Below are 23,231 nucleotides of genomic sequence, written 5' to 3' on the forward strand. Positions count from 1 at the left end.
CACACATATGCATCATTTGCCTAAGTCCTAGAGGCTTAAGGAGACAAAACAGCCATGAGAATATCCTGCCTGGATGGAACTGGACAGTCTTGCTTGCTGGATGCCTCTGGCCTCTGGGTTCACCAGGCAGCCTCCGTCCTACCCTACCTCCTTCACTCTCTCCTGTCCCAGGATCATTCCGGCCTCTCTTTTGCTGTGGTTTCTCTTGCAAAGACTGGTGGTGTGTTCAGGTCTCACTTTGGCCCAGGTGACCTCGCCAAGGGAGTTTCCTAAGCCAAGACAGTGGTGCCCCTGAGAAGTCAGTTCTCAGCGGTGAGGACTCTACGTGCCCCATCTAACTGTGCTCCACTAGCACCTCCTCGGGGACCTAGGTGGACACGAAGCCTCACCAGGCCCCCTGCCACGCAGCAAGCCTGAAGGGTCGAACATGGCTCCTGTGGGTCCCCTGCTCCCACCCCACCCTCTGTGCCAGGCCCAGGACCCCAGCGCAGCATCACCAGGCCTCGGGTTGAGACTGACACTGTCCCCAGCTTGCATGAGATCAGGGGGAGGGGTGCACTGGGGCCGTGGGGGCTGTGTCCCTCCTCTGTCCCACTCTCTTGGCTTCATTCTTGCTGTAGACCTGACTCCTCCACACAGGGGCTGCCATCTCCCCAGGATGTCAATTCTTGCTGCTCCTGCCCAGAGAGTGTCTGCTTTTCGTTCTCCATTTTCCTTAGAAATGTCAGGGGAGAGAGGGGTGTGGCCAGGTAGCGAGGTCGAACATCTGTGTGTGGAGGAGGGGGTGGGAAAGGGAGTGTCTGTGGCTGGGTGGGAGGCCCCCACTCCAACCTGTGGGGGTGCTCAGGGCTATCCCCACAGACCCCAGGAAGGGTCGAGCTTTTGGCAGGTGGAGACAAATGGATCGGAAATACCACCGGACAGGGGGACGCTCTATTAGGCCCCCTCACTCTCTTCTCTCCCATTCATTCATTCATTCATTCATTTGCTCCTTCTGTCATTCACTCACCCAGCAAACTATTATTGGGAAGATATCTGGAGCCGGGCCCTGGAGCAAGGTTCTGGGGACGTGATGCGAACAAGGCAGAAGCACTCCAGCCTGCCGGAGTGCTTCTCAACAGGCCTCCCAACCACCAATTCCATGGAAACAGATCAAAGCGTGATGAAGGAAATCAAGAGGGCGTGGGGGCAATAAGAAGGAGTGGGAGGGACCCCCAGCTGGTGGTCAGGATGGCCTGGCCTAGGAGGGATGAGCCTTGTGTCCAGGCTGTGACGGAGCTGAGCGTCAAGGCTGGTGAGGCTGGTGGGAGAGTGGCTTGGCTCCTCCAGACACGTTTAGCCCAAATGTTGTGTTTTAAACAATGGAGCCGACATTGAACATTTTGCAGATTTTACATAAAAATTGTGGCCTCTGACTGATTGACACCCCTGGGCTCACAAGCTCCAGTCATTGGGCCTGGGTGGCCACTGCCTCCACCCCCTTGGGGTCTCCTCAGATGTGTGAGTTCACCCTCCCCTTGGGGAAGAGACATCACCTGTCTCAGTAAAATGCCACCAGGGAGTCATTCAGACCCAGTCTCCTGGGCAATTCCTCTTTCAAATTCCACTCCTAACCTCTCAGCAAATCCAAAGGACCCTTCTTACAAATCAACCCCCTGTCAACTTCTCCCTGCGGGGTACCGGGTACCCATGGCACCCATCCAAGCCAGTCACCTCCTGCCCAACATCGGACATCACAGCCCTGAATGGGTCTCCCTACCCCAGTCCCCCGCCTGGTCATCCATTCCACGCTCCCAGCCAGAGCATCTTTCCAAATCAGGTCAGATCCCATCAGCCTTCCACTCAAAACCTTGCATGGCCCCTTACTACCCAGAGTAACTGGAAAGTTTTCAGTCTTTCACCATTAAGTATGATGTGTTAGTCTCTCAGTAGTGTCCGACTCTTTGCAATCCCATGGACTGTAGTGCGCCAGCCTCCTCTGTCCATGGAGTTCTCCAGGTAAGAACACTGGAGTGGGTTGCCATGCCCTTCTCCAGGGAATCTTCCCGACCCAGGGATGGAACCCCAGTCTCATGCATTGCAGGAAAGCTATCTGCTACAGTCCATGGGGTTGCAAAGAGTAGGACACAACTGAGTGACTTTCACTTTTGTCTCAATAGATAATAGAGTATCCATTAGACAAAACTTAACATTCATTCCTGATAAACAACATTCAGCAAACTAGGAATACAAGGGAACGTCCTCAACCTGATAAAGGGCATCTATGAAAAACCTAGAGGTAGCATCATACTTAGGGCTTCCCTGATGGCTCAGTCCAGGGATTGAACCCAGGTCTCCCACGTTGCAGGAGTATTCTTTACCAGTTGAGCTACTGGGGAAGTCCTTTATTGAGATGATCATATGGTTTTTCTTCTATAGTTTGTTAACCTTGATTTTTTAATGTTAAACCAATATATTGCTGGATTCAATTTTTAAAATATTTATTATGAATTTTTATGTCTACGTTTAAAGAGACATTGACTAATGTTTTTATATTCTTATAATGTCTTTTTCTGATTTTGATATCAGGTCAATGTTGGACTCATAGAATTAGTTGGGAAGTTTTATAATTTTCAGTTTTATGGAAGCTTTTGTGTAGAACTGATACTATTTCCTGCTTAAATGTTTGGCAAAGTTAACCAGCAGAGCCATCTAGGCTTGGACTTTTCTCTTTGGGAAGGTTTCAATTTCTTTAATAGTAACAGGACTAATGATGCTATCTATTTTTTCTTGAGTGAGCGCTAGTGGTTTGTATTCTTCAAGACACCTGTTAATTTTATCTGTGGTCAAATTTATTGGTAACATATTCCTCATAATAAGCCTTTATCATTTTAATATCTGTAGGTTTTTTAGTGATGTTTCCTCTTTCATTCTTGATGATAACAAAACACCAGCTTCAGGTTTCAATGATTTTCTTGATCATTTTCTATTTCTCTGATTTCTGCTGTATATTATTCCCTCTTTTTCAGTTACTTTAGGTTTAATTCGTTCTTCTTCTAGTTTCTTAAGCTGAGGTATTTGATTTGAGACTTTCTTCCTTTCTAATGTAAGTACTTGATGATATAAATATTCCTCTAATCACTGCTTTAGCTTCATCCCACAAATTCTGATACATCATTTAAAACTTTTTTTCATCCAGCTCAAAATATTTTCTAACTTCCTTTGAGATTTCTTCTTTGACCCGTGGGTTACTTAGAAGTGGGTTTTTCAGTTTGAATGAGTTTTCTAGATGTCTCTGCCACTGATTTCTAGTTTAATTCCATGATGATCTGGGAACCCACTTTGTGTGATTTGACTCTTATTTTATTTTTTGTTTTATTTTTTTAATTAGTTTATTTTCTATTTTTTAACTTTACAATATTGTATTTGTTTTGCCATACATTGACATGATTTGACTCCTTTAAAATGTATTACATGCAGAGTAAGGCTGGGGATCCACAGGGGCCTGTTGGCAGGGGAAGTACATTCTTTATTACGAGCCACCAGAGGGATTTAAGCAGACAGGGAATTTGATCTGACTCAGGTCTGATGTGCATCAGCTGTGAAAGAGGGGAAATGGGATGCCTGGGATGGGGAACCTGGGGCCTGAGGTTTCTCTGAGTTGTCCCAGAAGAGTGGGCAGTCATCTAAAGGGTCTGGATCTCCAGGGAGAGGTGGGACTTTATAACAGTGCTGTAGATATCAGAGCATGGAGAGGTGCAGCTGAGGACGAGGATCCTGGTGTTTTGAAAAGAGCCCTGGACTGGAGTCAAGCCGGGGTTCAGCTATGTGACTCTGGGCATGTCACTCTGCCTCTCTGGGCTTTAGTTTCCTCACCTCTAAAAGAGGTGATCAGCCTCAATGATCTCACTGTTTTAACAGCCTGAGCTGTTGCTTGTATAGGGAGGGTCTGCGTAAATGAGGACATGGTGACTCCTCAAGACGGACACACAGAAGCGTGGCCCTGCAGCATAAGACCTACAACTAAGGCCTGATAGTCTGTGTTACCTTGACATCTGGTGGAACCTGGAGGGATTTAAGGGCTTAACTCAGGTCCCACTCTGCTCCTGCAGGTAAGGTCCCCCCGCCAGCAACACTTACAGGGGTTGGGGAGAGGCCAGCACAGCTCCTGTTACCCCTCAGCAGTGGACATCTTGCCAATCTGGGGAATGACTCAAACAAGGCAGTCCCACGCTCCTGTGGAACCAGGCGTTCCCCCCAACCCTGCCCCCAGCCTTCAGTAAGTCTCTCTGTCCCTGCGTGCAACCCATGTGACCCTGTGTGGTACGTACCCAGTGTCGACCTCCCAGGGCTGTGAGTGTGTGTGAATAATAAACTGTGTCCCTCCATCTGTCAGTGTTAGGCTGGCCCTTCCCTATAATGATGGGACCAAAGGGCAGGAGGCCTCCCTCACCAGCGGGGTTAACAGGAGGTGATTGAACAGCCGCTTGCTCAGAGTGAAGCCAGCCTCTCTTAGGGTAAGTGGCTGGGCCTGGGAGGCCTGGGCTGGGTTTCAGCCCCCTGTGCCTGCTCTTCTGGTGCCCAGGGCAGGGCATACCTGGACACCTATACCTGCCTCCTCTTCCGGTGCCCGGGGGCAGGGCACACCGGAATGCCTGTTCCTAACAGCTCCAGTAGCAGCTTCTGTCTGTTGGATCCTGGTCTGTGCTAAGATCCACTAACCTTGGGGAGGCAGGTTCCCTGAGCCCCATTTAACTGATGTGGCCATGTGAGTAGCAAAGGAAAAGCTGGAACCCGGGTCAGTCTGGATCCTGCCCTACGATCTACTCTGGAAGCTGGGAGGTGAGGAACCCGCAGCACCAGGTTCTGAGACGTGAGAAGAAGGGGGTGGCTGAGTGAGGGTGTGATGAACCTGGTGGGGAAGGGAGAGGATCCATCGTGTTAACAAAGAGGACCTGGGACGTCCAGGCCGGGCGTGTCCGTCTGCCGGGGGCTCCTGCAGGGCTGAGGTGGCTGGGAAGTCTGGCGGGGCTAGGGGAGCGGAAGTAAGGGGTGATACTGCTTTCAGCCTCAGCAGACAGCCGTGCTGCTCGCTCAGCCATGCCCAACCCTCGAGGCTGCCCAAATCGCTTCTGCTCTCTGATCACAGTTCCCTCCAGAGGGGATCTTTGGCCCACGGGACTCCTGCAGGCTGAATTTCTAGAACCAGCTGCTTTCTGTAACGACCACCTTTTGCTGGCCGCCCCTGGCTGCTGCTGACCTCCTAGAATAACAAAAAGGGAGAGGGGTGGTGTGTGGTGATGGCTCCAGGTCTTCGGCTTGGAGGGCAGAAATGGGGGTCAAGTCTTACAGCAATGTAAGCTCTGCGAGATTAGGGTTTTATTTACAGCTGTTGCCCAAAGCATGGGACAGTGCAGTAGAAACGCAGTAGATACACAACAAAAATGAATCAAGTGAAAGAATAAATTAGGTCTTAGCTTCTCTGCCTCTTGACTGGGTGTCCTTAGGCAAATTGCATAGCCTCTCTGTGTCCCCATTTCCTTGATAGTGAAATTGGATAGAACAGCACCTTGTAGGCTTGTTGCATGGATCAAATCAGGTGCTGTATTAAAACAATAAGGGCTCACTAAGCCCCTGCTGTTATTATTACTACTGTCATGATCTTGGCTCCTGTTCACTGAGGGCTCCCCACGAATCCCATTGCCCCAGACACAGCAGCCACACTTACTGAGCATGAGCTGCAGGCTTTCATATAATTACCCACTTAAACCCAAATACAACTCTTCGAGTACATTGTTTTGGGTTTGTTTTTTTTTTTTAAACACCCATTTTACCAAGGACGAAGTGGAAACCGAGAGGTGATTCTGGCTATGAAAGGAAGTTGAGGAACGTCCCTTCATTCCTATTCTCGGCACCTGATAGTCTGTCTGGGCCTGGGCTTCTTTGCAGGAATCCTTGAGGAGAGTTGAGGTTCTCTTTCTCTCCTGTGTCAGTTTGATAGGAGAGGGATGGTACTTGCCCAAGTAGCCAGGGATTCCGTCTTGGGCAGTCTGGTTGCAGAGCTGGGCTCTGGACCACTACATTTTCCTGCCTAAGGTACAATCACCTTCGACCTGTGAGGCCTCGAATAAATCACTTCCTCTCTCTGAGTCTCTTGTAAACAAGAAGAGCAGTAGTATCTTCCTGACAGGGTTGTTGTCAAGATTAAACAGTTTCAGAAACACACTGCCTTCAGTGTGACATCGGGGAACTGGACAAGCTCGAGCTGCGGAAGTCGCCATGCCCACCCGGCCCTGTTCCTGCCCCTCTGGCTAGAACGTCTCCTGACCCTTGAACTCTCCTGTCCCTGGGCTGGGGTGGACCGGCCGCGCATCTGAGCCCCGCCCAGCTGCATGACTCCCAGGGTAGCTGAGGGTCACTCACTGAGGCGTGCTGACCCCCCTGATGCTGAGGGTCGATCCTGGATGGTGTCAGGGAGTGGAAGTCCCTGGGTCTCTGGGAGGAAGAGGACGATGAGGCCGGGAGCGATGGGGATGACACCGTAGGAGAGCAGGGGCATCAGGGACAGGACCTGGCGGGTCATCCTGATCAGGGGGCCCATCACAGATCCCAGCTGAGCTGCTGAGTGCAGGAAGCCTCCTGCTATTATCCTGTGAGCGGAGGGGAGGGCCGGGACCCTTGTCACAGCTGCTGTTTTGGTGGGGGCCGGGGGGAGGTTTTACTAGAGGAGGGGCAGTTTGGCTGGGCCAGGGAATGTCAGGGGAGGGAACACTGGGCTGAAGGAGTCACCGTCCTCGAGGTCTCATCTAACACCACCTCCTCCATGGAGCCCACCTGGATTTTCCCATCCAGTGGGGGTTTGTGCTTTCTGGAAACATCCGGAGTCCTTCACAGGAACTCTCTAAGGCCCTTGCCATTCTCCCTGGTCTTGGGTAATTTGGAGGCTTGTCTCAGGGGTCCTGCTAGGCTGCTGAGCTCCCAGTTCAGGCTTCCCATAAAGTATCAACAGTATCAATAAATGTGATTTCTATGGGCTTTTCATAAAGTATCAGCAATATCAATAAATGTGATTTCTGTAGGCTTCCCATAAAGTATCAACAATATCAATAAATGTGGTTTCTATAGGCTTTTCATAAAGTATCAACAGTATCAATAAATGTGATTTCTATGGGCTTTTCATAAAGTATCAACAATATCAATAAATGTGATTTCTATAGGCTTTCCATAAAGTATCAACAATATTTAAAAAAAAAAAGAGTGAACAGGTGAGTGAGTAAGCGAGTAAGCACCTTGAGTAAGGCTGGGCCAGGCCTGTGGGGGCTGAGGTCCACCCCTGCTCTTCAACTGAATAAGTCCTTGGCCACCCTGAACCTCAGCTTACCCAACTTCCAATGTGGGTGTTGTCTAACCACCTGGGGCTCCTTGGGGACAGGGAAGGGACAGCGGGAGGCAACCCCCCGGGCTCTTATAAGATTTCACCTGAGCAGTGGGCTGGGTTCCCCCACAAGGCTTCCTTGAGCTGAGAGCAGGTAGGTCCCAGGCAGTGTGCCCCAGGGCCACGCTGCCCTGGGCCAGGGGTGGGGGTGGGGGTGGTGGCCAGGAGATGTGGCTCAAGACCTCACGGTGGGGGGTGGGCAGGGAATGTGGCACAAGATGTCACGGTGCGGAGTGGGCGGGGGGCGGGGTGCAGGGCCAGAACTCAGCCAGGTCTGTGGTGGGTGAGCCTGGGTGCGTGGCACTTGAGGGGGAGCCGCAACAGGGCTCCTGGGGCCCTGAGGGTGCCTCTTCCCTTGAAAAAGAGGGTCAGGCTGGACCCAGGCCCACAGCAGCGCCCCTGGGCCACCCAGCAACCCAGAAGCTTGCCCGCAGTGCTTCAGCCTGCCCGTGGGGACCCTGCTTCTGCGGGGAGCTTCAGCGGGAAGCCGAGTTGAGGTCACGCTCCCTTGGTGGGCCTGGGCCCAGCTCCCCTTCCCGTAAGTCGTCCTTGTAGGAAGAGTCTTAGAAACTGTCAAGAGCGTGTCTCGGAAGCTTTTCTTGGGGTGTGGGTCTCCCTCAGAGTTTGGGCTCACAACTGGGCCTCCATCCTTACACTAACCCCCCCTCCTTCCTGGCTTGGCGGCCACTGGGGGACACCTGTCCCTAGCCCTCCCCGTCACCCACCTTGAACAGTAAATCGAGACCCAAAGAGGGTTTCTGGAGCCTCACAGCACCTGTGGGAAAGGAGCGAGCCGGGCATCCTCCCCACCTCCCCAGAGCTCTGTGAAGCGTGTCTGGCTTCTCTAACACGAGGAAACACCCCTCTCCTCCTCACCTGGGGCCCCGCTCAGCCTCCCAGACCCGTTCCCCCACTGCAGACTTGGCCTCCAGCTTCAAGTCCGGTCCAGGCCTGGCTCCGTCCCTCGCCACTGCGGGATCTCGGGCACCGGGCTTCACCTCTCTGAACCCCAGCGTCACAGAGAAATGGGTGGGGGGTGGGTGGAGCTGTGGCAGTCAGGGTCTTGGGCGGAGCCGGGGTGGATGGGGAGGAGGCCGGCAGCCCCTGGGTCTCTCAGTCCTCCTGCCCCCGCTGCCCTGCCCGCACCTTGCAGGACCAGCACGTTGGCCAAGATGGCGAGGCCAGCCCCGGCCAGGGAGCCGGGCAGGGTCGTGCAGCGGCCAAAGAACCTGAGCAGGAAGGAGGTGATGGCCTGGGCCAGGAGGTCCAGAGCTCTGAAGAGGACCTGGAGGAGGAAGATGTCACTCCCCAGGTTCTGCAGGTCGAGGACTATCCCGTAGTATGAGATGGTGAGGAAGAAGCTGTGGAGGGCGTCCAGAGTCAGGTCCCTGCCCCAGAAGGAGCAGGCACCCCTGGGGGGTGTCTAGAGTCCATGTCCCACGAAGGAGCGGGCACCCCTGGGGGGCGTCCAGAGTCAGGTCCCTGTCCCGTGGAGGAGCAGGCATGCCTGGGCAGGGATCCAGAGTCAGGTCCCTGCCCCGTGGAGGAGGGCTCACCCTGGGAGCATCTGCCTACCTGGGGTCTGTGCCAGAAGGAACCGTCAGCCCAGCCCCTGGGCAGCCTGCAGGATCATCTCCCCGTGGTCAGGCTGTCCCAGGAACAGGTGGGGAGGACAGTAGCCCATCCATTCCAAGTGTGGGCCTTGGTGTCAGCCATGGTGGGCTGGGCGTCGCCTCTCAACCTCCTTGTCCACAAATCAAGCAGCAGGAAGACGTGACCCTCTCTGGGCAGACGGGGCAGTGGGTCAAGCTGGCCTGTCCCTTTGTCAGGCTCTAGTGGGTTTCCCTGGTGGCTCAAACGTTAAAGAATCTGCCTGTAATGCCGGAGACCTGGGTTTCATCCCTGGGTCGGGAAGAACCCCTGGAGAAGGGAATGGCAACCCACTCCGGTATTCTGGCCTGGACAATGCCCATGGACAGAGGAGCCTGGTGGGCTACAGTCCATGGAGTCACAAAGGGTCGGACACGACTGAGCGACTAACACACACACAGTGCCCTCTGGCTCTGTCTCCTGTTTCCAGTCGAGGCCAGGAACCTGCTCTACTGGCCGGGAACTTGGGCAAGTCTCTGCCCCTCACTGGCTGCCACTTTCTTTGTCTCGAAACATGGGGTTAATAACAGAAAGGGGTTTCAGTGGAAGACGCTAGGCTGTCCCCTTCAGGATAGACAATCTTATTTTCACAGCCCTTGGGAGTGCCACGCCCCAGCCGGGCAGAGCATCCCGTGGCTGGTCTACGCCGGCCAGAGGGACGACTCGGAAGGGTTGCCCCAGCTCCCAGGTCCCCAGGCTGCGGCCCAGCTGTGACAGCACCTGTCTCCTGTCCCTGCTGCTTCTTGCCCTCCCTGCCCTCACTCCCCTCCACAGGAGGTGACCCCTGGAGCTCTCTCCATGAACTTCATGCTCCCAGACCTCCATCTCAGAGTTTGCCACCCAGAGGGTGTCCCCTGCCACGGCTCCTGAGTAGTTGAACTTCGTTGTTGTTTAGTTGCCAAGTTATGTCCAACTCTCTGCCAGGCTCCTCTGTCCATGGGATTCTCCAGGCAAGAATCCTGCAATGGGCTGCCTTCTCCAGAGGATCTTCCCGGTCCAGGGATGGAACCCATATCTCCTGCATTGGCAGGTGGATTCTTTACTGCTGAGCCACCCCAGCAGCTGAATTTCTGCCCCTTGGAGATTGAATCTGGCTCCACAAGTGGCCACGCAGGTAAATGATTCTTGACTACTTTTCCAATCCACCCCACCCCCTGCTTCACCTGGGCAGTCCCCAGCCCTCCCCTTCAGCAGCGCTGATTGCTGCCCCCAGGAGGCTTCATTCAGGTGCCACCAGGCTAACAGCTGCAGAAAAAAGCTGCAATTCCTGCAGAAACAAGGTGCTTCCTGAAGTTTGTGAACCTGACTCAGAGAAAAGCTGGGCTGACTTGCGGGCATGAGCACCTAGAGTTTTACCCAGTAATAACTGGGTTAACAATCAAAGCCAAGAAAACCCAGGAGGGTGGCCGCCTCACAGTCTGATTTGAATAACAAAGGGTGCAGGGTAGCCCTTGGGAGAACTGAGGAAGCCTTGATGGTTTTTGAGAGAATGGCCCTGGACACTCACTGGCCCCCGGGCACTCCTTCTAATTTATTATCAGAAAAAGAAAAGCAAAAAATAGAGAGACATTTGATGCATTCTTTGCTCTAAGATGTAGCACATATTTGCCATTATAACCTATATGTGCTAAAATATAGCATAAAATCAATGTTTTCCTAATTTTGAGTTTTATTTCCAGGTCGAGTCCCAATCAAACCTGACCCTCACTTTTTGATCCACTCTTCAGGAAGTCGCTTAAACCGACTTTATCTTAAGGAGTCTTTGCCTGGTCCCAGGTGGAAAAGGCCCTGATGCTGGGGAAGATTGAGGGCAGGAGGAGAAGGGGGCGCCAAAGGATGAGCTGGTTGGATGGCATCATTGACTTAATGGACGTGGGTTTGAGCAAACTCCGAGAGATGGTGAAGGACAGGGAAGCCTGGCGTGCTGCAGTCCATGGGGTCACAAAGAGTCGGACTCGGCTGAGTGCCTGAGCAACACTAACAACAACGAAGGCAGCCCTGGGTGACAGGGCCTCCTTGGGTGGGGGGTCCACGTTCACTGTGGGGTGGGCGGGGCTAGCAGGGGGCTCAGCCACGGTTCAGATGCCCACTCTGTCATCTCGGGCACGTGTCTTTCCTCTCCTGGCCCCTTTTTCCCATCTGTAAAGTGGGATATAAATGAACTAGTCTCACGGGATGGCTCAGAGGGGGCCGTGTGTGGCGGGAACGTGGTCCCTTCCACACCCCAGGAGTCCAGCTGTCAGGGTGAGTCTGGTGCTGATTTTCTAGCTCCTGCTGGTCCCTTGGCTCTGGGGACATCATGGCTCTGCCCCTGCCCTGGGCTTCGGCCTGATCCGGTCCCCTGCCCAGGACCATATCCCAGCCCTGCTGTCTGGCTGACTTTCTGCACAAGCTGGCGTCCTGACCGCATCTGTATGTACTCCATCTCCCCCACCTGTCAGGCTCCTGCCCCCTGGGGGAGCTGGCTGTCTCGGCCAGGAATGTACCCCATGAGGCTGTAGGGGCTGTTTTCCCCCTGAATACCGCGCCCCCCCCAGCCCTGTCACCGGGAGGGGTACACGGGACGGCATGCTTCACCATCAACAGGTTGCGGGTTCTCCAGTGGAGCACGGGCAGGCAGAACAGGTCCAGCACTGGCTGGCGGGACTTCGCAGAGGCCACCTTCTCTGCATGCTGGACCTCAGAACCTCCGGGGGCAACGGGGCAGTGAATGCTGGGGCCATGGCCCTGCCCCACTCCCATGCCGGGAATGGTGGGCAGAGGGATGGGGAGAGCCTGGCCTTGGCCCCTGGAGATGGAGAGCCCTGGGGGTGGGGTGGGGCTGAGGGCAGAAAGGCTTCTCTCTGGCCGGGCCTGAGCTCTCTTCTGCAGACCCAGTTCCCCTCTCGGAGCCAAGGTGGAGTCTTGGGTCCCGTCTCTGGCTGCTAAGCTGAAGGCTGTAGGGAGCCCTTGGTAATTACCCCAGGAGGCCCCACCATCCCTCTTCATTCCTCTTGGCTGGCATCAGGGCACAGCCGCCCCATTCACACTGGCTCCTTACTGCATCCCAAGTGCCCATCCAGTCTCCACTTGCACTCTGGGCCCTGCCTGCCCCCTGCTCAGCTCAGTCCTGGCCAGTTCTAGCTCACCTCCTCCTGGAAGCCTTTTCTGATCCTTCTGCCCTCAGGGAACTCTGAGTCCTCTAGTCTGTCTGCACATCCTCCCACACCTACTTCCTTGAAATAGCTACCTTCAGGCAAGCACATCCCATTTCTCCAAATACGTTGAAGAGCCTTATGAGGTAAGTGAGCAGTATATGTGGGTTAAGGTGGTGATGAGGGTGTGTGATTGTTGTTGGTGATGGTTGTATTGTTGCTAATTGTGGCTGTGTTGTTGATGGTGGCTGTGGTGGAGTTGGGACTAGTGATGAAGGTGATGGTGGCAGCTGTGGTGGTGTGGATATTGATGGTGATGTCAATGATGATGTTGGTGGTGCGGATGATAATAAAGATGAAGTTGACTGTGATGGTACTGCTGGTGGAGGTGATGATGGTGGTGGTGATAGTGATCGTGGGTGTGTGGAGAGTGTAATGGTGTTGATATTAGTTGTGTTATTATTGGTGGTGGTGGTGGGGACAGTGATGGTGGTGGTGATGGTGATGGTGGGGGGATAGTTGTGATGGTGGGAATATCGATGATGGTGAGGATAGTGATCATGGTGGGGACAGTGATGGTAGGTTTGATGGTGATGATTACGGTGATAATGATGATGCCAGATAGAGATCACGAAGGTGATGATAGCAATATTGATGACGGTGTTTTGATGTTATGAGTCTGTTGATGGAGGTGGTGCTGGAGCGGATAGGGGTGATGTTAGTGAATAATTTAGATAAAACATCAGTAGATATCCTTTCCTGGGTCATATCTCACACCCTGGGTCACAAACAACAGCATCTCACGTCTATGGTCAGTGTCTTTTGGGCTTCCTTGTGGCTGTTTATCTTGGCCACCTTTTTGAGTTCCTGAAGCGCCTGATCTGGTTTGCCTACAATAATCAGCCATCAGGCGGATTCTGGCAGCCACCTGTTAAAGAAGCAGGTGCTTGACTGGGTCTTTGCTTTCTTTGCTCAGACTGGTGGCCAGGTCCCCAGGTCAGGTGGGGGGGGGTGGGCAGCAGACCCTCTGGCTACAACAGGAGTGGGGAGAAGGCAGCTGCTTCTTCCTCTGCCCTGCTAATGCCAGGCTGGGAAGTCCCTGATGGTCACAGAATAAGGATGAGTCCCGACGCCTGGCCACCCTCTCCACCAGCCCCCACTCCCTGCCACCCCATCTGGCTTCCCTGCTGCCAGGAGCCTGCCTGCCCAAGCCCCAGATTCAGCCAGTGCACAGGTTGCCTGGACATGGGGTGATTCTAGGGCCGTTTCTGTGACATGCTGAATTAAAAAAAAAAAAAATACAAACCACATGTAAAACATCCCCAGCCAGAAGTGAGTGGTTTTATAAAAGTAGTCAGCTTCTTTCCAGCCTTAGGGGCAGATGGACAGGAAGAAGCACCTCCCTGCTGAAAGGGTCCAGAGTTCTCCTGGCCCAAGGAGCTCAGCTGGGTTCAAGAAGAATTTCTGGAGGCAGTTTGTCATGGTCAGAAGAACCAGGCGGCCTGGGATACAAATCCTGCCTCTGGCACAAAACAACGGTGTGGCCTTGGGCCAGTCACTGAACCTCTGTGGGCCTCAGTCCCTCATCTGAACGTGGCAGTAATAACATCTTCCTTCCTCATTAGAAGAAGTGCTGATGGACCTCCATCACGGTCCAGTGGTTAAGACTCTGCTTTTCCACTGCAGGGGATGCGGGTTCAATCTTCAGTCCAGGAACTAATATCCTCCCCCAGCCAAATAAAAACAAACAAATAAAATGGTTTAAATGACACATTAAAAAAAGAAGTGCTGGTGTTACAAAGAGCACCTGGGATGCACCCAATCAGTGTGACCAGGGTGGCTCAATCAGTGTAACTATGGAATGGTCCTCCTCCTTTTTTCCTGGTCCTGTTGATACAATAAATCTCCACATTGTCAGTGACTTCTGGTCTGTTTTATTTTCCGATGAATCCCCAGGGCCTAAAGCCAAGTCTAGCACAGAGCAGGAGCACAATAAACATTTGAGAATGAGTGAATGCGTCCTTATCCTTCTCTACCTGCCCACAGCAGACCAGCTCGGCTCTGGCCCATGGGCACAAGAGAACTTATGAGGACAGGAATTTGTGTTTATTTCCCTGCATCTCTTCCTCTAGTCCCCACCCGAGCAGGTATTTTCAAACCTCAGGGATTTTCGAAGCATCAAAAATAGTAATGATATCTTTCCGTAACCGATGCCTGACTTGGATGCCCACAAGCTAGGCAAGTGATGTGAAGCAGTGAGGCTGGTGGGTGTAGGGGAGCTGGTGCCAATGTGAGTGAAGGATGGCGCCCTCAGCCTTGGGCCAGTGGGGTGGGCTGGAGGGAACCTCTGACCCCTGGCTGAAATGCCCACCCCAGAACTCTGAGCCCCCACGACATCTCTCCCCAGTGGGGTCTGCTCACATCACTCTCTTCCATGGTCTCAGCATCTTGGGAGCCATGGCCAGCCAGAGAGGTAGGGGTGAGGGCGCCCTCTTGGATCCCCCTCCCGTTTCTCCCCAAGGGAAAAGGCCCCACACTGTACTGACCAGGATATTGGGAAGATGACAAAGAAAGGCACTGACATGGCCAGCTGGAGGGTTCGCCAGTCCCGCAGGGCGAAGGCCAGGCCGCCCACGGCCATCTGGCCGATGCTGTGGGTGGACCCCAGGATCGTCATGGTGATGGCCCTCATGCCGGTTGTGGTCCACTCCGCCACTGAAAGGCAGTGCAGACACGCAGGTGAGGGCCCCTCTTCCCCACCGCACCCCATCCCCCCACCGTGGCTGGGGCCGGTGATCGAGGGACTCACTGAGCGTCGCGGAGGTCAGGAGGATGCCAGACAACCCCAGAGCGCTCAGATAGCGGAGGCCACAAGTAGACGGGGAAGCTGGGGGCAGCGATGGTGCTGATGCTGGCCACGGCCACCAGCAGGCAGTTCCAGCTCAGAACTGGCTTCCGCCCGAACCTGTTTTGGGGAGACAAGCATGGTGGGTACCTGGAGAGGGGCCCTGGGTATTTGGGCACAGAGGCAAGGGCTTGCTGCCGGAAGGCTGAAGGGGCTCCTGCTGGAGCCTCCCCCAGGTGCAGGCAGGCAGCACCTCCTCAGATCTCCGGGGACCACATTCAGAGTGCATTTGTTATAAAAATGGCAGATGTCTTGGTCTCCAGGGGGCGGGGCAGCCTCGTGGTCCAGAATAGACTTTGGCATCGGATGCCTGGGTCTGAGCCCAGCTCCGCCCTTCCCAGGTGACCTTGGGTACCTAGCTCAGTGTCTGTGGCCCACGGTTTCTCTGTCTGTAGAATGCAGGCATTCATGATGAGATGCTGAACAAGGGGGCAGCATCGCAGGCGGCTCAGGGCCCACGGCCTTGGGCGAGCCTGGCGACACAGCGGACCCCACAGGCTCCTGGTGCCGCTGCCGCCCCGAGGTCAGGTCAGCCCGAACCCCTGCGGGCACTGAGCTGAAGCCTGTGTCAGTCAGGGGCCTTCCCTGATGGCTCAGCGGTAAAGAACTCGCCTGCCAAGGCCGGAGACACAGGTTTGATCCCTGCGTCGGGAAGATCCCTTGGAGGAGGAAATGGCAACCCACTCCAGGATTCTTGCCTGGAGAATCTCATGGACAGAGGAGCCTGGCGGGCTACCATCCATGGGGTCACAAGAGTCGGATATGACTGAAGTGACTGAGCATGCACGCCCATGTCGGTCAGACTGGAGAGATGTGGACCAACCTCGGCCTCGCCTGTCTGGGCAGCGCCCAGAAGCAGGGACACGTGCCCCACATCCTGGGGTGAGACCAGGAGCTGGCGCTGACCCCAGGCTCACCAGGCAGCCGCAGACCAGACGGATTGCGATGTGGCTCCCGGTGTGGGCGGCCCCCGGGGAAGGAGCGGCGGCTGCCGGGTGCCTGGCCCTCTGAGAGTGCCAACTGGAGCACCTCCTTCTCTGGTGCTTGGGCTCCCTGCCATGCTCAGGATAACATAAGGCCCACGAAGAGCCGCCACTGTGCCAGCCCGGCCTGGGCTCTGCGGGTGATTAACTCACTCCATCATCACAGCCCCATGGGCAGGTAGCAGGGTCCCCACTGACAGGAGGAAACCAAGGCACAGAGAAACAACACACCCACCTTCTAAGAAGCTGGGGCTCAGGAGCCCCAGAGCCCGAGCTGCCGGGCAGAGCGGGGACGCCATTCGTGCCTTCAGCATATTATGGGCAGTACGCTGTGTGCTGGGCACTGAGGATATGGCCCCAAGGCCCCTGCCTCCTTGGAGCTGCGGTCTCGTGGGGACACACACAGTCAACGAGCTAACAAGAGCCGGGCACTGGCAGAGAGAGCCAGGAGCTGTGAGCGGAGAGCCGCCAGGGCTGTGGGACCTGTGGGCCTGAAGCTGGGAAGGCCTCTGCAAGGAGCGGCCTGGAGCTGAGTGAGGCCTGCACGCTGGGCACAAAGGGGCCGTGGGCGGAAACCTCTAGGCGAGGTGAGGCTGCCCGCTGCGGTGGGTCCTGTGGGCTGGGCAGGAGCAGGGCTGCTCCAGGAGGGGCTGGTGAGGCCACCGGGGAGAAGCCAAGGGCTGAGCTGGGGTGGCGGGGTGGGTGGGGACTGTCCTCGGTGTGGGGGCCCAGGGGACCTCGGGCTGGGCAGTGACAAGATCCACACACAAGCCTTTGCCGAGTCACTCTGAGGGCTGCGGCGGAACGGAAGGCCCAGTGGAGGCAGGAGACCCCAGAGGAGGCTGTGGCCGGCCCAGGTCAGAGAGGGTGGTGGTTTGGGCAAGGGGGCGGCGTGCAAGACAGGGCCCTGGGCTGGGGTCTGTGCTTTGGAGAAGGAGCCCGGTCAGTGTGGAGGCTGAGGGAGGGAGCATGGGGCTGGCTCCTAGGGGCGCTGTTCTCCAGGATGGAGTCTGGTGGGCAGGGCTTGGGCTGGGTGGGGGTGGGGGTTCAGGGATTCAGCGGGGGCCGTGGTAACTGTGAGGTGCATCCAAGTGGAAACTCCAGGTAGGCAGTTGGGTTTACAAGCTGAGGGGGTGCAACATGGGCGTTTTCAGCCCTGGCAAGTGGTGCCCGGTGCAGGACCTGAACACAGACTGAGGAAGGTTCCCAGAGAGGGTCCTGGATGCTCCACCTCAGGAGGGGCCTGGAGGAGAGGGGAGGGGTCACTGAGGGAGGAGTGAGAGGGATGGTTCTCTTTTATTACACTTCACGTTGTTGTTGATTAGTCGCTCAGTCGTATCCAACTCTTTTGCAACCCCATGGACTGTAGCCCCCCAGGCTCTTCTGTCCATGGGATCTTCCAGGCAAGAATCCTGGAGTGGGTTGCCGTTTCCTGCTCCTAGGGATCTTCCTGACCCAGGGACCGAACCTGTGTCTCCTGCCTTGGCAGGCGGATTCTTTACCACTGAGCCACCAGGGAAGCCCTGGTTAAAATAAAGAGGGGTCTGTCTCTCTCCAGAAAGCCACCAGCTCCCCGAGGGGAGGGGCTGTGCAGTGCTTGGCACACAGTACGTGCTCAGTAAAGTTTGGTGCAATAGCCGAAGAGGAGAGTGAATGTTCAGGGTGATTTCTCAGCTCAGCCCAGCATCAAGGTTCAGACGATGGGTTCTCAGCCCCCTGGGAACTTGGGACTCAGACCCCAGGTTGGGGAGACTCTCTCCTAAGGAGCACAAATGTCCACTGCATATTTCCTTACCTCTGTCCTCACAATGCTCATTCTGTTTTGAAGGAGCTGGAGGGGAGGAGAGGAGATACTCACCAGTGGGAGAGGAAGCCGCAGACAATGCACCCCACCATGGCCCCAGCCATGTAGATGGACTGGCCTAGGGGCTTCAGGCCCTGGTGGTCACACACCAAGTCCCACTGAAAGAGAAGGAGGGTGTGTCAGCCTGGCTCAAGGGGTGTAGAATAGTGGGGTCAGCGTGGCAGAGGAAGGTCCAGAAACCCCGGAGGGGATCTGGCCTCCCCCAGTGGGGTCCCCAGAATCCTAGATCCAGGCAACCATGGTGGAAGGGGTGTGTGGGCAGCGGGCCTCAATCCCCCCCGCCATCCCCCTGCTTATGATCAGCAGGGCAGGACACGTGGGACAGGTTCTGGGTCTAACAGCGGGACAGGCCACTCCTAGTGGACAGTGGTGGGCGGTGGCTAAACCACAAGGCTCAAATTCTGAGTCAGCTGATGACTGACCAGCTGGTGACCCCAGGTGTATTCCTGCACCTGGCTGAGCCTGTCTCCTCCAGGAACGGGGCTGTATGGCTGCCTCTCTTACAGGATGGTGAAGAAGAGCACAGAGGCTGAGCATGTGTTACTGTGAATTTTTCCTGCCATCTGCTGGGGGCCAGGCAGCCATTGCCTGAACATCGCCCGCCACCTCCCAGCCCCAAGTCAGCCCTTCCCTTCACCAAGGCCTGCCTGCCTCGCCCATGGCTCCGCCTCTGTTTCCACCTCTGCTGTCTGAACCACTGCAGGAAGAGCGCTCCCCCCCACCCTCAAACACATACACACACTGCAGGGCATTCTCCACCCTGCAAAGTCACCTCTTGAAAATGCAAATCAGATCACAGCGCTTCCTTGTTCCAAAGCCTCCGGTGACTTTTCTTTGCACTTAAGGAAAACCCAGGCTCCTTCCACATGCACCCCGTCCATCTCCTGACCCCTTACCCTCTGGGCCGGGTACTGCTCTCCCAATACCCAGACACGCTCCCACCTCTGTCCTGACCCAGCTCTGCCCCAACCTTCATGTGATTGATTCCTTTGCTTATAATCCAAGCGTCATCTGAGATGTCACCTCTTCCCTGCCTGCTCTCCTTTCCCTACTTGCGGGAGCCGCTTTCTCCCTTGTGCTCACTGATGACACAGGCGCCTTGAGCCTCAAGGCAGGACAGAAAGTGAGGGAGACATTCCGGCACCTGGCTTCCTGGGTTGAATTAGAGTGCACTTTAGCTGTGTGTCCTGGGGAAAGTTACTTAACCTCTGTGGGCTTCTGTTTTGTCACTTATTAAATGGGGTCAATCATAAGACCCACCTCAAGAGATTGCTGTGAAATGATGACGACAGGGAAAGCGTCGGAGCAGTGGCTGCCACTTTAAGGGCACGAGGTGTGGACTCACTCTACTGTTATTCCTCGCTTAAAGGCTGACCGATTCTGAATTCTGCAGAATGTAATCTCCCCGAAGTCTCCTGTAACCCAGGCCCCGGATGGGAATCCTGGCCATCCCAAGCCATCAGTAATTAAGTGTTGAGGGAGTGCATATCATTTAACAGCACTGATGGAGGTGCTCTAATCCTCTCAGTCATTGGGAGGCTGGGAAGTGGGAAGAAGTCGGGGGTTTGGTGGTGGGGGGACCCTCACCTCAGTCACAATGGTGGAGGTGAAGGCACTGCGGTCGTAGACCCAGCCGTTCACGCACGGCTCCGTGTCAGCTTCGCTCCAGTTGGTGGCCATGGCGTTGGGGTCCAGGAGCTGCCACTGTGGGTGGCAGAAGCGGAGACACTAGTGGGGCTCACAGTTGGGGCCTGGCGGAATGGTGATGGCCAGGAGGGCCTGGGGGCTGAGGTTGGCAGGGGCCTCGGAGCCGTTGTCCAGCAGGTGAGCCCAGCAGCGGTGGCCTGGGACGGCGGCTGAAAAGTTCTCCACAACTAACTGGAAGGGCACCCAGAACAGAGAAGAGGAAGAAGGTGAGGATCTGGAGGGCCTGGAAGAGGCCCACGCCCCCGGCCTGCTCCAAGAGCTCAATGAATGCCATGGACAGAGCTGCGGCCCTCTGGGCGAGTCTCCTGGGAATCAGGGAGCTGGTGAGCACCCGGCCTGCTGCCCAGAACCACAGGCAGGTGCAGGATCGCCAGGCCTTCTACCTCCGCTCGCTGCTCAGCGCCACGGGGGCAGGCTAGCTGTCCAGCAACCGGTCCAGTGTGTCCTAAGATGCCCGAGAGACTTTGAAGAAACCCCTCCTCCTCCCCCTATGTCTAGGAATGACTGCTCGGATGCCCCTCTGGTCTGGAGCAAAACTCACTGGGGCATCTGGGGCATCCAACACCTAGAGTGAAAGGTCAAGAAAATTAACAAAAAATGAGTCAGTGCTGTGATGTTACTGAATTACAGCTGCGGAAGAAACCTCAACCAGACTGTGGCTTCATTGCCCGGGGTTAAAGTTCAATCCCAGCGAGGAATTCCAGGGGAGAAAGGTGGGCTCAGCTACTCAGACAGGCTTAGGCGTCTCCCCACAGGCCATGTGACGTCATCCCTCAGTCTAACTTGTTTTTCACTTGCTCTGGTTCTTCATTGCTTTGTGCGGGCTTTCTCTAGCTGCAGCGAGTGGGGGCTACTCTTCACTGTGGTGCGTGGGCTTCAGTACTTGCAGTATACGGGTTCAGTAGTTGTGGCGTGTGGGCTCTCAGGCTAACGGGCTTCGGTTGCTGCGACGCACAGTCTTAGCGGAATCTTCCCAGGCCAGGGATCGAACCTGTGTCCCCGGCACTGGCAGGCAGATTCCTAGCCACTGTACCACCAGGAAAGTCCCTGGCATCCTTCAGTCTGAACTTTCAGAACTCTCTGCATGTGTCCCTTTGAATCAGGAAACTGTTGGCTGAACTTTCACCCATCCTGGACCATTTCAGTTCATTTTGCTAAAGCACAGAGCGCAGATTGAGCAGCACCGCCCCCTCCACCACCAGCTGGGGTCCAACGCCCTGAGGTTTCAGGGAGGCTGGGGGAGGTGGGGGGGGTGGGTGTACAGAGGACCCAGGCCTGGGCTCTTTCTCTCCCTACCATGCGCCTCCTACCAGACCGCCAGGGAGACCAGCTCGCAGACGCACTATTTCGGGAAGTTTCTATTTAGAGGTTCCAGGCTGCCTTTATTAGATTGTAAGCTCCCTCAGGGTGGAAACCATGGCTACCATTTCCTGGCATCCCTGAGAAAGCCCTCATGGGCCTTGGAGCTGAGCAGGTGTGCAGACTGGGGAAGTGAGTAAAGTCAAGCCTCCTGGACCTCTTGTCTGATGCCAGCCTGGGTGTGAGGAGGTGGGGAGGCCCCGCCCCAGCGCCCCACCCTGTGTTGTGCCTCCTAGTAACAGCTGCTCCTGGCACCTAGGGCTAGCTGTGTGCTCAGCTCTATGCTGACCACGCTGCCTGCAGGCTCTCATTCATGCCTCATAGCAGCCCAGGAGAGAAGCAGTGCTGATTCCCCCAGACAAGGAAACTGAGGCTCAGAGAGGGCAGGCAGCTTGCCCAAGATCACACAGCATAGTCAGGATTCGAACCAGACACCGCAACCCATGCTCTCTCTGATGCCCCTGGCCAGCTGCTGGTTGGCCTCTAGCCTGTCATGGATCAAATGCTGGCTAAAGGCTGGAATTCAGAATTTGGGTCAGAATTAGGGCCAGTCACTCCCAGGACGTGAGAAGAATTGGCTGAGTCAGTTCTGGAGAGCAGTCTGAAGCTTGCTGGAAGTGTGGGTGGGTGAGGTGTGGGTGGGCGTCTGGACCTTAAACTTCCCAGAAGCTCCCCAGAGGGCTTGGGGAGCTCAGCCAAGATGGCGCCCAGCCAGCATGCTGGGAGTCAGGGCTCTGGGCCTGGATTTCAAAGTCTGGGCCGCTGCCTCTCCGGCAGGAACTCATTACGAATTTTAAAATAGCAAGTGGAGAGATGTGGGGAGAGAGGCAGCCCAAACTAAAGCTCAGAAGGCCAGGAGAGAGGGGCTGATTGGGAGCGGCCCCCTCTAGAACTACCCCAGACTGAATCTGAATTTTGCATGAAAGAACTATGCTTCATGCTTGGATTTGTGCAAACACCATCCTCACAGGGGAAGGCTGTGACCTTGAGCAGTGACCTCCCCTCTCTAGCCCCCCATTTTCTGAGCCAGGAAAGGAAATGTTGTCCAGTTGGTACTTCCAACCTTAGCAGGGATCAGAAACCACAGGAGTGCTGGTGAAAATGCAGATTCCCAGTGAGCCCAGGGATCTTCATTTAAAAACACGCCCCCAGGGGCTTCCCTGGTGGTCTGCCTGCTGGTGACACAGGTTCCATCCGTGGTCCGGAAGCCGAGAAGCAATGAAGCCTGTGCACGACTGCCACTGAAGCCCATGCCCTAGAGCCCGAGCTCTGCAACAGGAGAAGCCACCGCAGTGGGAAGCCCGGGCACCACAATTGGAGAGCAGCCCCTGCTCGCCGCAACTCGAGAAAGCCCGCTCACAGCAACAAAGACCCTGTGCAGCCAAAAATAATAAATGAATTAATTAAAAAGTATATATAGCCACCCTAGCCTTCTTTCAAAAAAAAAAAAAGCCCCCAGGTGACTCCACTGCACTTGGACCCAGGCTCACTCGGACAGTGGCTGGGCAGAGGTTGGACCCAGGCTCGCTCGGACAGTGGCTGGGCAGAGGTGGCTGCTGAAATCCCAGGGTCTGCGAGAGAATTCTTTTCTCCTTCTACCTTCTCCCTGCATGTGGTTTAAAAAATGTTCTCTTCCTCCCTGCCCTTTGCCTGTCATGGACGCCCCTAGGCTTTGCTTACAACAGAAGGTCAAACCTCCTGGATTTGCCAGAAGGCTCCCGGAATCTCCAACTGACTTTCCACTTCCAGGCCAAGGAATTTTTAATTTGTCTTTTCTGTTTTTCTGGGGCTGCTGGGGGCAGGGCTGGGTGCGGCAGCGGCGCCACCTGGTGGTCACACCCGGGACTGCGGCATGCCCAGCTTCACCCTCATTCTCACCTAGGTTCCCATCCCCCAGGAGTTCCTGAGCCCAGGTGAGACGAGCGTGGCTTTGGATGCAAGCAGCCTCAGACTGTACCCGCCAAGCCCTCCAGAGCGTCTCATTAAATTAATCCATGTAAAGTGAACCCCTGGGTCTCGTAGAACCAGAATTGCCCTTAGGGTTGACTTTTCTAGCCAAGAGCTCCGTCAGTTAAAGTCAAGGCCAAACCTGGCTGCCAAATGACCTTAGACAACTCACTTCCCTTCCCTGAGCTCCAGGTTCTCCGAATTTCTAAGGTGGAGGCCTTGTGCTTCTAGTGAGATTAGATGAGTTTGTGAGTGTCCTGATGGTGGG

General features: G+C 55.2%; 1 protein-coding gene across 1 annotated transcript; it reads right to left on the reverse strand.

Moving 5' to 3' along the window:
- Positions 1 to 6,394: 6,394 nt before the first annotated feature.
- SLC22A11 (solute carrier family 22 member 11) lies at positions 6,395 to 19,931 on the reverse strand. Its single transcript, XM_081531132.1, is given in 11 exon segments — positions 6,395 to 6,629; positions 8,291 to 8,384; positions 8,561 to 8,775; positions 11,637 to 11,751; positions 12,996 to 13,126; positions 14,745 to 14,913; positions 15,008 to 15,071; positions 15,073 to 15,163; positions 17,945 to 18,048; positions 19,538 to 19,840; positions 19,842 to 19,931. Coding segments are annotated over 11 exon segments (1,611 nt in total).
- Positions 19,932 to 23,231: the final 3,300 nt, after the last annotated feature.

The sequence above is a fragment of the Giraffa tippelskirchi genome, chromosome 10 (genome assembly GCF_054371585.1).
Source record: "Giraffa tippelskirchi isolate mGirTip1 chromosome 10, T2T-mGirTip1v1.2.pri, whole genome shotgun sequence".
Lineage (NCBI taxonomy): Eukaryota > Metazoa > Chordata > Mammalia > Artiodactyla > Giraffidae > Giraffa > Giraffa tippelskirchi.